Source organism: Kogia breviceps, chromosome 16, assembly GCF_026419965.1.
Source record: "Kogia breviceps isolate mKogBre1 chromosome 16, mKogBre1 haplotype 1, whole genome shotgun sequence".
Lineage (NCBI taxonomy): Eukaryota > Metazoa > Chordata > Mammalia > Artiodactyla > Physeteridae > Kogia > Kogia breviceps.
The window spans coordinates 65,342,256-65,356,644 of record NC_081325.1 but is presented as its reverse complement, the minus strand read 5'-3'; the positions used below and the strand labels follow the sequence as shown (position 1 = coordinate 65,356,644).

Here is a 14,389-nt window from a genome sequence, read left to right as displayed (position 1 = left end):
AGGTACATTTTCGTTACTTTTTGATTTGGCCATTTCTTTCTTTCTCTCTTTTTTTTTTTAAATTTAATTTATTTTTATTTATTTTTGGCTGCTTTGGGTCTTCATTGCTGTGCGCGGGCTTTCTCTAGTTGCGGTGAGCAGGGGCTACTCTTCACTGCAGTGCCTGGGCTTCTCACTGTGGTGGCTTCTCTTGTTGTGGAGCACGGGCTCTAGGTGCACGGGCTTCAGCAGTTGTGGCTCGCGGGCTCTAGAGCACAAGCTCAGTAGTTGTGGCGCACGGGCTTAGTTGCTCCACGGCCTGTGGGATCTTCCCGGACCAGGGCTCCAACCCGTGTCCCCTGCATTGGCAGGTGGATTCTCAACCACTGCGCCACCAGGGAAGCCCGCAAGTACGATTCATTAATACGTTTCATGGCATAGACAGAGTTTGAAAGCATTGACTTTGAAGACAGGAAAGTTCAAGTCTGAGCTCTTCCTGCTCAAGTCGTCTGCGTCTGGGTCAGCTACTTACCTCTCTAGACTTGAGTTTCCCCATCTGAACAACGAGGTCAAAACTTGGATCCATGAGGCTGTGGTGTGGATTCAACAAGGTGAAATGCTTAATGCAGCCTCTACCCGTGTTGAGTGTCTATTAAAAAAAAGCCTCGCCGGTTAGGAAATGCTGCTCCAGGCACCCTCTGTGCTCCTCTCAGACACAGGTACCCCCCTTTATTTGACCTGCACATCCCTGTCTCTGTTTCCAGGCCGTAGGCTTGGAATGTCCTTAGTGCCATTTACCAAGGGTTTTTTCTCTTCTGTTTAAGCAACTTCCGAAGTCGTTTTAAGAATGTTTCCTTAAATTATTGAAAACAAATACTTCTTGAATTCTTGTCCAGTATTTGATCTTCCCTGAGGTTAAGTCTCAAAAGAGGAATCTGTGCATCTTTGGATCTGTCTGTTCTCTGCTTCTCTTCCTTCTGTTCCCTCCCTCCCTCCCTCCCCCTCCCTTCCTCCCTCCCTCCCTTCCTCCCTCCTCCCTCCCTCCCCTCCCCTCCCTCTCCCTCCCTCCTCCCTCCCCTTCCCTCCCTCCCTTCCTCTTTTCCTCTACCCCCAACCCCCTCCACCTCCCATTTCTCAGCAAATAGTTATTGAGAACCTGCTAAGAGCCAGAGACCATGCTAATTGCTGGGCGTATAAAATAATTCAGGTGGGCTCGCTGGCCCAGGGAGTGCACTTTCCAGCTGGCATGGTGCAGGTGGATGTGTGAGAACAGTACTGTGTGGGGTTGGAGCTGCTCTGAGGGAGAAGCCTTGATCCTTATCCTTGGTCCCTGTGTGATTTCATGTAACGGCTCAGGTTCCCTCCGCTGTTCACATCATCAGTGTTGGTTTTCTTGGGCCACGAGCTCCCTGGGAACAGAGATGAAGCCCCTTGTATAGCCAGGGCCTTCAGACACAGTGATCAGAGAGTTATTCAGCGGGTAGATAACATAGGCCAGCAAGAAGGTACGGCATGTCTGCCGAAAGAAGAAATTTACATGCAGTCTGCAGCTGAATGCCTTTCTTCATTGGTTTTTCCAGCTCCTGTCACATATAGAGAAACTTCGAACCTCAATGATAGATGATCTAAATGCAAGTAATGTGTTCTACAAGAAAAGGATAGAAGAGCTAGGGCAGAGGCTCCAGGACCAGAATGAGCTGATCATCACTCAGAGACAACAGGTATTTTGGAGTATACATTGGCACGGGTTTTTTGTTTGTTTTGTTTTTGGTTTTGTTTTTGCGGTACGCGGGCCTCTCACTCTCTCCCGTTGCGGAGCACAGGCTCTGGACGCACAGGCTCAGCGGCCATGGCTCACGGGCCCAGCCGCTCCGTGGCACGCAGGATCCTCCCGGACCGGGGCACGACCCCGCGTCCCCTGCATCGGCAGGCAGACTCTCAACCACTGCGCCACCAGCGAAGCCCATTGGCACCGTTTTTATGCAAACAGTGCAGTTTATCTAAGAACGTGTGTTTTTATTTTAGAACACTTGTAAGTTGGATAAGATAAAGAAGATAGAATATTTTTTTCCCTGTGGTTGTTTGTATAAGTAAATAAAATAATTTTTAAAGGTATTTAAAAATACCGTAGAACAATCAGATTTACTCAATTAGAATTCAGCATAAATGTGAAGGTAGCTAAAATTTCTTTTGGTAATTCCTTCCCAAAAGAAGCAGCTGAATCCAAATGCTGCTTTGATAACACGTTTGCCTCCATGTCATTAAAGTCCCCACGTCCTGTGTCTTTGGAGGATTTAGTGAAAAGGTTCATTTACGGAGTACGGTATCTGTCCATTATCCAGTATGTCCCTGTCTAGTTCAAACATGGATCACTGAAAGACTGTTCTTCTTTGCAGATTAAAGAGTTTACCAGTAAACCATTAAACAGTGTCAGTGAACCCAGAGGTAAGTGGACCAGGATCCCAGCGCTGGGGGCAAGACGGGCCTCCCTAACCATGTGCTGGACTTCAGAAGAATGTTGGGCCGTGATGGTTCATGAGAGCTAAGATGTGCTAAGTTGCGCTAACCATGGCCCAGAGAGCTGAAGAATTTTAAATACCTAAACTGTCATAGAACGGTCTCGTATCCTTTTTATCAGAATATTGTTATGCACATAATACATGCTTAGTAACTGTACCTCTGGATGGATGTGTAATAAGATGCCTTATGATTAAAAGTACAGAGTCTGGGGGCAGACGGGCTTCATCTCTGGCACTATGTAGCTTTGTGAGCCTCTGCCCTGCTTTCCTCAGCTCTAAAGCTGGATTATTAGTAGTGATTACATCATAGGCTTGTTACAAGGATGAAATGGGAGAACATGTGTAAAGAGTACCTGTTAAACACTCATGAGTGTTGGCTATCGTTATTAATATTAAACTCTTAATTATCCTCAAGTGCTATAGAGGCTTGCCGCATGATTCTGCACTGTGGTAGGCTGGGGTTAAGGCTTTGTTCTAAGTATAGTCGGGGGATATACAACCTACCGATGGTAGCAGTGATAGCCGTCCATCTCCGTATCATTCAAGAACTAGTCTAGAAGGGGGGGCTGGGAGCCAGAAGTGCAGGGTCTCCCAGTACAGCGTAAAGCTTGCCTTTTGCCTGGTTTTCTTCCGAGTGATCCCAGTCTTGGCTCCTGTACATCTCAGGTTATTAAGGCATCTTTGTTTACTTGAGGGACGCCAACTGGGGATTGATAATGGGTGTTGCGAGCTGGGTTTCCTCCCTGTTTCTGGGGGCCATGGGAGATAGGGGCATATCTCGGAAATACTGCAGGTTCAGGTCCAGACCACTGCAATGAAGCCAATAATCACGATAAAGTGAGCCACACAAATCTTTTTGGTTTCCCAGTGCATAATAAAAGTTATGTTTATGCTATACTGTAGTCTATTAAGTGTACAATAGCATTATGTCTAAAAAAATAACATACCTTAATTTTAAAATACTGTATTGCTAAAAATGCGAACCATCATCTGACAATGCAGGGTTGCCACAAACCTTCAATTGGTAAAAAAATGCAGCATCTTCGAAATACAATATAAGTGCAATAAAATGAGGTATGCCTGTACATTGACCTACACACTTGTTTCCCTCGTTTTGAGATAAAGGTTTGGGAAGGGTGGTGGTTCCCTATAACTTCTCTTGGAATAGTAAGAGTTCAGGTAGTGAAGAATAACTGTATAATTACTTAGCATACACATTTGAAAAATAATTTTAGAAAAAAGTTAGCTTTAAAAGATGTATGTTAGACATCTTTTTTGGGTGAGTCGCTGTATGTTGGTAAATTTCATTGTTTTTTAGGGGGGGGAATATTAGGATATGCACTAGCAAAATACAACCCATAGCTTGTGATTTTTGTTATTAATTTACTTTTTTTTGTTATTTCAGGGAATCCTTTAACCTGGCAAACTTTTGAATCTAAGCCAACTACCCCAACTGTACCTAGTAAGTTTCTATAATAGGCTCAGGGTTCTAAAGATTTTTTTAAAGTGCTAAACCCATACCTAACTTCTACTTACTATTTTTAGAGACATTTCTTTGAACATCAGTGTGTTTGGAGATTATATAATGATCTATTTTGGTTCCCAGATTTGACCTAGTTCTAAAACCCAGTATTGTAACTATCCGTGTGATTTTGTGGTGATCTGGGTTAGCCATACCTATTACCTTACTACTACCTTATTACCTTACCTGTTACCTTATTCGCCTAATAAAGGAACAACTAAAAGTTCTTTGGCATCGCTGCAGTTTGTACTCTTGGATTTCCCAAGGTCATACACTGTGACCACATGACTGTGTGTGGTGGCCGCCACATTTTGGCATCACTGAGACCCAGTGCTGCAGGGTTTGATGCAATGGTTCCACCAGTCACTCACTTGAAGTCAGCTCAGCACAGCTGTCTTTCGGAGCTGTCAGGATTAGGCCAGAATCCAAAAAGACATAATCCATACAGTTCAAAATGGACAGATTGTTTTCTTAATAATAAATAGTTGAAATATTTTTGTTTCCATTCAAGAAAGCATGTGTACAGGATCTGAATAATGGGGGAGAGGGCCTGCACCAAGGCCGGGCACTGAACAACCATTCATATGGGCCCAGGACTTGTGATGATGAAAGGACATTGATGAGCATGTTTGGGAATTTGGCACAATCGACTGGAAAGGGCTAATTGTTTTAAGTGCTCAGCTGCTTCTGGAGGCCTCTTGATGTTGCTTCTGGAAGCTGAAGAGGTTGAGAGGTGCTCAGGAAGAGAGGGTAGTTTAAGTGCCAGGAGTAGAGCTGAGGGGAGAACAGAAGCATTTCAAGAGAAGTATGGAAATTTAAAAGACACTCAATTATTATTGTTTATATTTTAATTGTACTTAGCACAATATTGGAACAATAATGTGTTCCAATAAAACTTTATTTACAAAAACAGGTAGGGGCTGGTATGTCCCACAGGCTGTAGTTTACCAAACCTGGATCTAGATTAGCAAGTTGTAAATGGGTTTGAAGGCCATATTTCCAGAATCGTTAGCAGTTTACCCATAGTTAGGAGTTGAACAGTTTCACACTAGCCATTGTAAAGACAAAATTGTATGCCTATAGGGTAGCTGAAGTTTGTGGCCAGTATTTTTTAGAATAGGAATAGAATTAAAGATCTATTCTGATAAGCTAGAGAAAGAGTCAGTAAACTATAAATAAATAGTTGAGAGAGGAACCTCAGATAGGTATTGTCAAATATTGGAAGAGAGGCTGTAGAATCTAATTTTCTGAGATATTTTGAAGTACATGGTGTTCAGTCTTACTTGAATCAGGTATACTCCTCTCGGAAGGCTGTGGCTGAATTAATGCCTTCATGGTGTCTCCCAGCCCAGTGATTGGGGTAGTTTTTTTAATTGGTTTATTGTACATGAATATGCATAGCAGCATTATTCATAATAGCTAAAAAGTGGAAACAATCCAAATGTCCATCAACTAATGAAAAGATAAATAAAATGTTATCTGTCCATACAATGGAACATTATTTGGCCATAAAAATACATGCTGATGCTGACACATGCTACAACATGGATGAACCTTGAAAACATGATGCTAAGTTAAAGAAGCCGATTACAGGGGACCATGTATTTAATTGTATGATTCCATTTATATGAAAGGACCAGAATAGGCAAATCCATAGAGACAGAAAGTAGATCAGTGGTTGCCAGGGGCTGGAGGGAGGGAGAGATGGGGCTAATAGATGCGGGTATTTTGGGGAGGTGTACATGTGGTGAAAATGTTCAAGAATTAGATAGTGGTTACAGTTGTACAACTCTGTGACTGTATTTTTTAAATTTAATTGAAGTATAGTTGACTTACAATGTTGTGTTTAATTTCTGCTGTACAGCAAAGTTACTCAGTTATACATAAATATTCTTTTTCATATTCTTTTCCATTATGGATTATCACAGGGTATTGGATATAGTTAGTTCCCTGTGCTATACAGTATGACCTTGTTGTTTATCCATCCTATATATAATAGTTTGCCTCTTCGACTATGTTAAAACCACTGAATTGTATATTTTAAGAGGGTGAATTGTATTTCAGTAGGCTGTTATTTAGAAATTGGTTTAGGTTAGTTGGTAATATCTTTGTCTTTTGTCCCTCATCGTCTGTATATATCTTGACTAATTTGACGAATATTTGGTTATCATCGTGTTCAGGTGCTGACGCTATAATTACAGAACACTGTGAGCTTTTTCTTTTTATGCTTTTTCAGTGAATGCCCCAGCCCTACAGACTTTGGATGCTAAGTCAAGTCTAACAATGGCACATGGTAAGTTTCAGCAAAGCCTCAGCGTTTTATGTACAGTTTCCACCCTGAGTTAGGTAACTTATTAACTGAAAGTGCTTCTGTGTGGGGTAATTATGCAGACAAAACATTTTGGTGAATGCAAAACAGTTAATAAAACTGCAGTCTTCCTATGTAATGTGACTGTGAACTGATCATACCCACCAGTCATAAAGTATAAAATGTATCTATTGCTGGGCTCACAGGTACAGATTTTAACTCTGGGTGGTACTTGGATCATTTATGATATTTGGGGGAAAGTAATAGGTATTGGGTAAGAGGATGGCTTTCTACTAGACCAGCCAACCAGCACATGCCACAGGGCATATGTGACTGTTTTGATAACTTTCAATGTGGCAGCAAGTCACCTTTTTTAAACAAACAGTTTCAGTGATTGGTTGGAAAAAAGCTAGAAAAGACATGTGATGGAAACCAAAAGAAAAAAGTAGGAACCAGTGCATGAAACTGGTGCCAGGATCCAGTTCTTGGACCAGGCCACAGACTGATAATTGTTATTAACATGATCCAGTAGGCAGGGTGAATATTTATAGACATGTTTTATTTTTATGCAGCTAAGGTGCTAACAGTTTTTATAGTATCTTTTTAATATATTGTTTTCCTAAGGTCTGCTGTATATTAAATGAATTAAGATGGGAGGGGGACCACCTTTTTCCTCTCTGACCTACAAATGCTTCTGGAATCGAATGATTATTTCATTCCACTTTTCTTTTTAGCCTGTTAGTTAGGACTTAAATCCATGGTCAGTCGAGTTGGACTTTTTTGTCTTCATAAATATTTTGGTCCATATATCATGGCCTTTTGTAATTATCCTTTTTACTCACTGACTGACTCATGAAGTGTTTATTGCCCCTTATTTTCTTCCTAAGATCACTTCAGGTGGATCGGTTTCCTTTGGCATGTGTTTTTACTACGTAAGGCATAAATTCTTCACATATTGGATGTTATTATTTACAAGTGTTTAGAACATGCAGGGTTTGTTCCTTTGAACCAGTAACAGAGGTAAAATGTATGTTTGACCTATAGAAACTTTCTTTAATATTGAATATATGAGAAAATTATCTCTGGCAATTATTCTCTATTCATTTTATTTATGTCAGGTCTAAAGTCTGTGTTGCGTCCTTTTTTTTTTTTTTTTTTTTCCCGGACCGGGGCACGAACCCGTGTCCCCTGCATCGGCAGGCGGACTCTCAACCACTGCGCCACCAGGGAAGCCCCACGTCCTTTTTTAAGGTTGATTTTTTTTCCACTCTTTTTTAGATTCTGTTCCCGTATAGGTTCATTACAGAGTATTGAATTCCCTGTGCTGTTCGGTAGTAGGGGTGATTTTTATAAGGCATTGCCGGCTACTTCTTTTTTGTACCTCAACACGTGTTTTAGTTTCTTTTGTTTCCCACCTTGTTCTTGTTAGCCTCCTATCTGGCATTACGTGAGGGCCATATTTTCTTCGTTTTATATTTTTGGTACCCGATAAAGGGACGCATACAGCAGGCATGTAATGCTCTCTGGGGCTGGTTCCAGGGTCCTGACAAATCTGTCAGTCCTAGAGCATTGTGTTCTGTGTGGACCCTGGCCTGAATCAGCCATGCCCCCTTGCTGGCATCCGTTGGGATTGAAATGCTCGTTTTTAAATGCCAGCCAGAGCTGGCACGAGGCCCGCAGCCCTTGGACTGGGATCAAAGCTGATTTGTGAGCGTCTCAATGGGCAGGGGCAGAGGAGGAGGCTTGGTGGCGGCCACCTCCTGGCCACCCCCAGCTGTGGCAGCTTCCCCAGGTGCTGGGGGGCAGGGGCACGGGGAGGGTTGGTCACGTATCGCACAGCATTAACTAGCCCAACTTCCTCTCTGTCTTTCCTTTTGTTCTGTCTCAGGGCTTGATGAGGTCCTTTACCGTGAAAAAAATCTCATGATTACTCACCGGCTGAGGTTGGGTTCCCCGAGATGCAGACTCTGGGCTGGAGGCTTGCGGGTGCTATTTGGGCAGTGCTCTCAGACAACACCTGTGAGAGAAGCAGGGTTGGGGCGTTAAAGGGATGTTGGTCCCAGATGCAGCTGCAGCAGAGGCCTCAGCAGGTCTGACCAGGAGCTTTCGAGCTGGGATGGGCACTTTGGAATTTTCCTGGATTGAGGCCGTCCGTCATAAGACATGGGTTGCCCCAGGGTGGGGCACACGCCTTTCAGCTGAGACAAAGCAAAAAGTAGGAGCAAAAGGTGGCGGGAAAGCACTGGATGTGAGTTATTGGTACAGACGAATTGTTTGGCTGAGCATAGAGTATGCGAAAGAGATTTGAGGGACAGGCTGGTTCAGGTTGTCCACGGCAACACTGAGTGCTGGGCTGAAGCTGGTTGGGTCCTCCTTGTGGCATTTTGTAGCTGCCGAATGTTCTGAGGCTGAGCATGGCAGGATTGGCGAGCTGGGCTGCAGGAAGCTTAGCCTGACCGATGCGTTCAAAGAACCCGAGCTGGGAGATCACTTGGGTGTGTTAGAAATAGTCTAAGAGATTCCTCACCTAGGAATCGGGTTGTGGTGATGAAACAGAAGGAAGTGGACTTAACAGCTGTTCCGTGGGATTGCTGGAAAGGCTGTGCAAGTGATTGGGGGCCGAAGGTGAGAGAAGCCTCAGAACATGATGAGCTCAGGTACTGGGTGGACGGTGGGGCCATTCAGAAAATTCCAGAAGACAAACCCAGCAGCACCAGTGGGGAAGCACTGGGGCTTCGTGGCCAAGAGCCTGGAGTTTGGAAGCAGACAGGCTGGTTTCACGATTGCCTCGTGAAACTGTAGGGGCCTAGGTTTCCTGACCTGCCAAATGGGGAGAAGATTCTTGGCTACTTCAGTGGGCTGCAATACGCACAGAATGAAGCAAGGCCTTTGAATCAAAAGCCACTGAGCAAGCACTGGCTAACCGTTAGCTTCTAGGGTAGGGGTGACGAAGTCCAGCAGAGTCAGCCAGTGGAGAGAGCGCTTGGTGAAGGTCTGCGTGGTTTGCTTCTGGAGGTAATGGTGGGAGACCGACATAAGGATTTTTCTGGAGGCCTTTGGCAAGTTCGGAGGGGAAACTCAAGCCTCCAAGAGTTTCAGCTCTCACCCTGGAGATCTCAGCTCAGGGCAGGAACTGGAGGCTGGACCTGTGGCTTATAAAGCATGAGAATAGCAGGCCTTCCCTCCCAATTTGGGACATCATTCAGCTTTGGGAACAGGGGTCTGGTCAACCTCACTTCCTCAGCCTGTTATCATAGGAGCCCAGGCTCGGGAATCCGCCCCTCCTCCGCCCTCTGCATTGCTGCGGGAAGTGTCAGATTTTGACAATTAATCCTGACTCAAGAGAGATAAGTCATAGGATTCTCCCTGTAATATAATGATAATAAAATGCATATGATGATTTTGTAAAATTTTGTAAAACTTTTCCTCATAACTTTATTCTTGTCATTTTCATAAAGTACAATAAAATATAAACCCATGTGCATTTTAAAAGTGAGATTAGCTTAATCCTCCTAAAACCTGTTTTCAGCAGTTCAAACTAGTAGGATAGTCTGTATAACTTTATTTTTTAAATTTTTAAATTTTTTATTGAGGTGTAGTTGACATATAACATATTAATTTCAGGTGTACAGTATAATGATTTGACCTTTGTATATGTTGCAAAATGATCACCGCAATAAGTCTAGTTAACATCCCTTGCCACACATAGGTACACATTTTTTTTCTTTATTTGTATAACTTTAAAGTCTTGATGCTGAATAACAAATATGAAAGCACCTTTTTGATGTTCAACAGTTGTGTTGCATGGATGGAATTACATGCTCCTTTGCGGGGCCATATTTACATTTCAAAATTAAAGTGGACTCCTATTTACTAATAGGCTGTGTTCCAAAAGTTCATATGAAAGTAGTTTGAAATGCATTTCTCCCATACAGTCAATGTCAGATTTGTTGAGCAGATTGCTGAACGAGCTGTAAGAGCCTATTTTTAAACACCTAAATATAATACGTATTTATTTGTATATTCCTATTATATGTATATGTGTGTGTATATGTATACTTGTATATGCCTAAAATAGAGTATCAGAAACACCCTTTAGTAAATTAAAAGCCAGACCTTCAAAGTAGGAGCTAGTAAATCTGAGGTAATACGTGCAAAGCTCATAGATCTGTGGCAGCCCGGTGAGCACACAGGAATTGTTGCTATTATTACCCTCCCCACTCGCCCACCCTGGGGTCTGGTGGCAGGATGAAATGACCCCCGTTTTGGGGGAGCAGGTGGCGAGCTCTCTGGGCATGTGCCCCATGTCAGTCTCCAGGCTGAAGATGAGGGGCCCAGGCACCTCCTAAGTCAGACTTCTGGTTGCATTTCATTCTGTGCCTAATGCCTGACTGCTGTGGTTAGTTAGACCTTCAGCTGAAACCTGACCTTGACCTTCTCCATGAAGGAGCTTTCCCTCTGTTGATTGGATGGGGTTTGCTTTCTCCGTGCTGCCTGCGGGTTTCCTTGTGTGGGCACAGTGACATTTCCCTGGGAAGTCACCCAGAGGCCACTGTTCTGGGGTGGGATTGGGAAAAGCCCATCTTTGTTTCTCATCTCTTCAGCTTCACCCTGGTGACTCTCTGGGAGCAGAACTGGGTCTTGAAACGTGGTTTAGGGGACACGAAGGTGGCTAAGAATGGGTCTCAGTCCTGCTGCTTACCCCAGGATACCTCTCCTTGCCCTTTTACCATTCTGGTCCTTCCACTTGAAGACCCTGGGGCTGGCAAGAAGTGGGAATCCCAGGGCCCTGGGAATTTTTTATGTTTTTATCTTTGGAAATTGAATATTTTCAGTAATTTTCTATCTAGCCACCTGGTCAAGATACAAGGAAAATATTCTTAGGGATAAGTGAAGATCTTTTGCAGTTGTGTTCTTGTGCCTCAAAAAAAATCATGTCTGGCACTAAGTTGATGAGCAATAAATTTTAACTTTATTATTTAAAATGTAATTTCCTGAGAGTGGAGTTAACGGAAAATGCGTAGCAAGGGAAGATACTATGGAAAAGCGACCAGCTTTAACTGGCTGCCTTAATGTTTTTTTCCCAGTAAATTCGTGCTATTTTAGGCATGGTTAAAATACTGTGGAACGCTATCTTTCAAAATTGTTTGAAAGGAACTAATTTTACTTTGCTGTCGTCCTATTTGTACTATGCTTATTTTTCCTCATTAATAGAACAGGCATTCTCTTCGCACATACTGGAACCAATAGAAGAACTTTCAGAGGAAGAAAAAGGTAACAAAGAGCTTGATCAGGGTTTATATCTGCATCAGTCACATTTAGATGCTAAAACCCAAGCCTTGGAAGTATGATTCAGTGGTTTTTATCGTAATGTATCAAAATTAGGGAAGACATTCAGGTTTGGATTACATTTTCAATCTACATGTAGTATTCTGTCATCCTATTCCCCTAATGTGCTGTTATATTTTTCCCCCGCTTTACTGTTTCTTAGCATATGAATAAGAAATTTCCTGTGTCAGTGAACTTGAAAAAAAAATTTTAAGCCTTTATGTCAATGCAGAGATTTTTTTGATCAGATGAGAAGTCGACACAGTTGTGTGCCAGATTATACAAAAATATTCGTAATCACAGTAGTTGTTTCTCATGCCCTGAATCTATGAAATAAATGGGTGAAGTGCCCATTTCAAAAATTGTTTTTAATAGCAAGGAAGGCATAATGTCTAAGCTCCGAATGTGGAATATTTACATGCAGAATATCTTAATGGCAGAATTTGGGAGCTGTTACAAGTTTGGGGAACTAATTAACATTATTACTGCTTCTTCATTTTATTTGGTAGTAATAATAAAACTTATTTTCTGTCAACTAACCTTTGAAGCTTATGAATATTTATTTACATCATTAAGAATATTTTCTAATGCTAGATTTATCCTAAAACAATTATGTTTGAATCAGTTTATCATAATTTTCTCCTTAGTAATAATAATGCTTTACCATATTTCACTTCTTGAGGAGAAAGCAAATTGTTAATATTTACATGGGCTCTGGTTTTGTCATTTTTGTTAGGAAGAGAAGTGAAATTATATGTTCTAATATGTAAATTCTTGATATTTGTTATAACTTCTTATGTGTTCTCTAGACTTTTTCCAGTTTGTTTGTTTGTTTGTCTGTACAAGGCTACAGATTGAGAAGGGACTACATCAGGCATGTCTAAAACATCTACATGATGTGTATTTTCATTTTACTTGCATGTAACATGCTTTCTCTCTCCTACATAAGTATCATTTATTGATGTCTGGAACAGCAAATCCCTTATTCTCAGCAGAATCTATGAAATTGTGTCAGGAGGTTCATAGATAGGGTCCAAACTTTGGAAACTGGAATCACAGGTCATATAGTTCACACTCATTTAAAAATGAGTCAGCTGGTTACCAAGAGGCATCCTGATTTGTCCATCATCCCCATTTTCGGTTCCAGGTTTCACCCACTGCATATTCTGCCTGTGTCTCTTTTAGAATTCTACCTAGACCAGGCAAGGCATGAGTAAGGGATCGTTGACAGCAAACACCATCATCGGCTGTTGCCACATTTAGGGAGCTGGGTTGGGAAAGAAAATAATCTTTGCCTCCCTCCACGTGTTCAGACCCAGCCCTGGTGAGGGATGAGAAAGTGCTGAGGACCGCTGAGAACAGCCAAGTCCCAGCGCACTGTCACCGAAATCAGTGACCACATCTTTCTAGTCCCTCCGTGGAGCCAGCATGCTGGCAGCAGATTAACTGCCATCAATAAATTCCTCAGCTTGTACTAACATTTGCAGACAAATAGCCTGTGCAGATAAATCTTAGCAATGGTTTGCAAAAACAGTACAACTTTTTACCAAGAAGTAACTCAAATGAGGCTGTTTCTTCATCCTTACTTTCTTTTTTTCTTTTTTTTTTTTTACTTTAATAGTTCAGTATTTATTTTTTTAACATCTTTATTGGAGTATAATTGCTTTACAATGGTGTGTTAGTTTCTGCCTTACAACAAAGTGAATCAGCTATACATATACATATGTTCCCGTATCTCCTCCCTCTTGCATCTCCCTCCCACCCTCCCTATCCCACCCCTCTAGGTGGTCACAGACCACCGAGCTGATCTCCCTGTGCTATGTGGCTGCTTCCCACTAGTATCCACCCTACGTTTGGTAGTGTGTATATGTCCATGCCACTCTCTCACTTCGTCCCGGCTTACCCTTCCCCCTCCCCATATCCTCAAGTCCATGCTCTAGTAGGTCTGTGTTTTATTCCCATCCTACACCTAGGCTCTTCATGACATTTTTTTTTCTTAGATTCCATATATATGTGTTAGCATACAGTATTTGTTTTTCTCTTTCTGACTTACTTCACTCTGTATGACAGACTCCAGGTCCATCCACCTCAGTACAAATAACTCAGTTTCGTTTCTTTTTATGGCTGAGTAATATTCCATTGTATATATGTGCCACATCTTCTTTATCCATTCATCTGCTGATGGACACTTAGGTTGCTTCCATGTCCTGGCTGTTGTAAATAGAGCTGCAATGAACATTTTGGTACATGACTCTTTTTGAATTACGGTTTTCTCAGGGTATATGCCCAGTAGTGGGATTGCTGGGTTGTATGTTCATTCTATTTTTAGTTTCTTTAGGAACCTCCATACTGTTCTCCAGAGTGGAGAACATTCCCACCAACAGTGCAAGAGGGTTCCCTTTTCTCCACACCCTCCATCCTTACTTTCTGACAGTTGTGTCGAGGCAGACTTGATCTTGCTGTTCTGTAGGATATTAGAATGTGAGGGCTAGGAGGGACCTTAGGGGCTATTTTATTTTTCAGAAACTTGAAATACGGGGGGATTAGGAACTTGCTCCAGGTCGTCAAGTTTAATTAGTGACAGTGCTGGAACTAAAGTCCAGGTTTTCTGTTTTCCGTAGTTTAATGCAAAGAACAAAGAGATGGAGGAAGGCAAACGGGTTCAGCCTTTGCAGGACTGGCTGGGTGGCCTTTGGGGAAGTCTCTTTACCTCTGGTTTTAGAGTCCTCGTCT

At 42.3% G+C, this 14,389-nt stretch overlaps 1 protein-coding gene across 2 annotated transcripts in view; it reads left to right on the top strand.

Moving 5' to 3' along the window:
* The window catches only part of DZIP1 (DAZ interacting zinc finger protein 1), a 54,593-nt gene that overhangs the window by 26,787 nt on the left and 13,417 nt on the right, over positions 1 to 14,389 (top strand). For both annotated transcript variants that reach the window (XM_059042313.2, XM_059042312.2), the window contains exons 11-15: positions 1,560 to 1,700; positions 2,376 to 2,424; positions 3,904 to 3,960; positions 6,257 to 6,313; positions 11,543 to 11,602. In XM_059042313.2, coding sequence (XP_058898296.1) covers positions 1,560 to 1,700; positions 2,376 to 2,424; positions 3,904 to 3,960; positions 6,257 to 6,313; positions 11,543 to 11,602 — 364 coding nt within the window. The remainder of the gene's footprint in view (positions 1 to 1,559; positions 1,701 to 2,375; positions 2,425 to 3,903; positions 3,961 to 6,256; positions 6,314 to 11,542; positions 11,603 to 14,389) is intronic.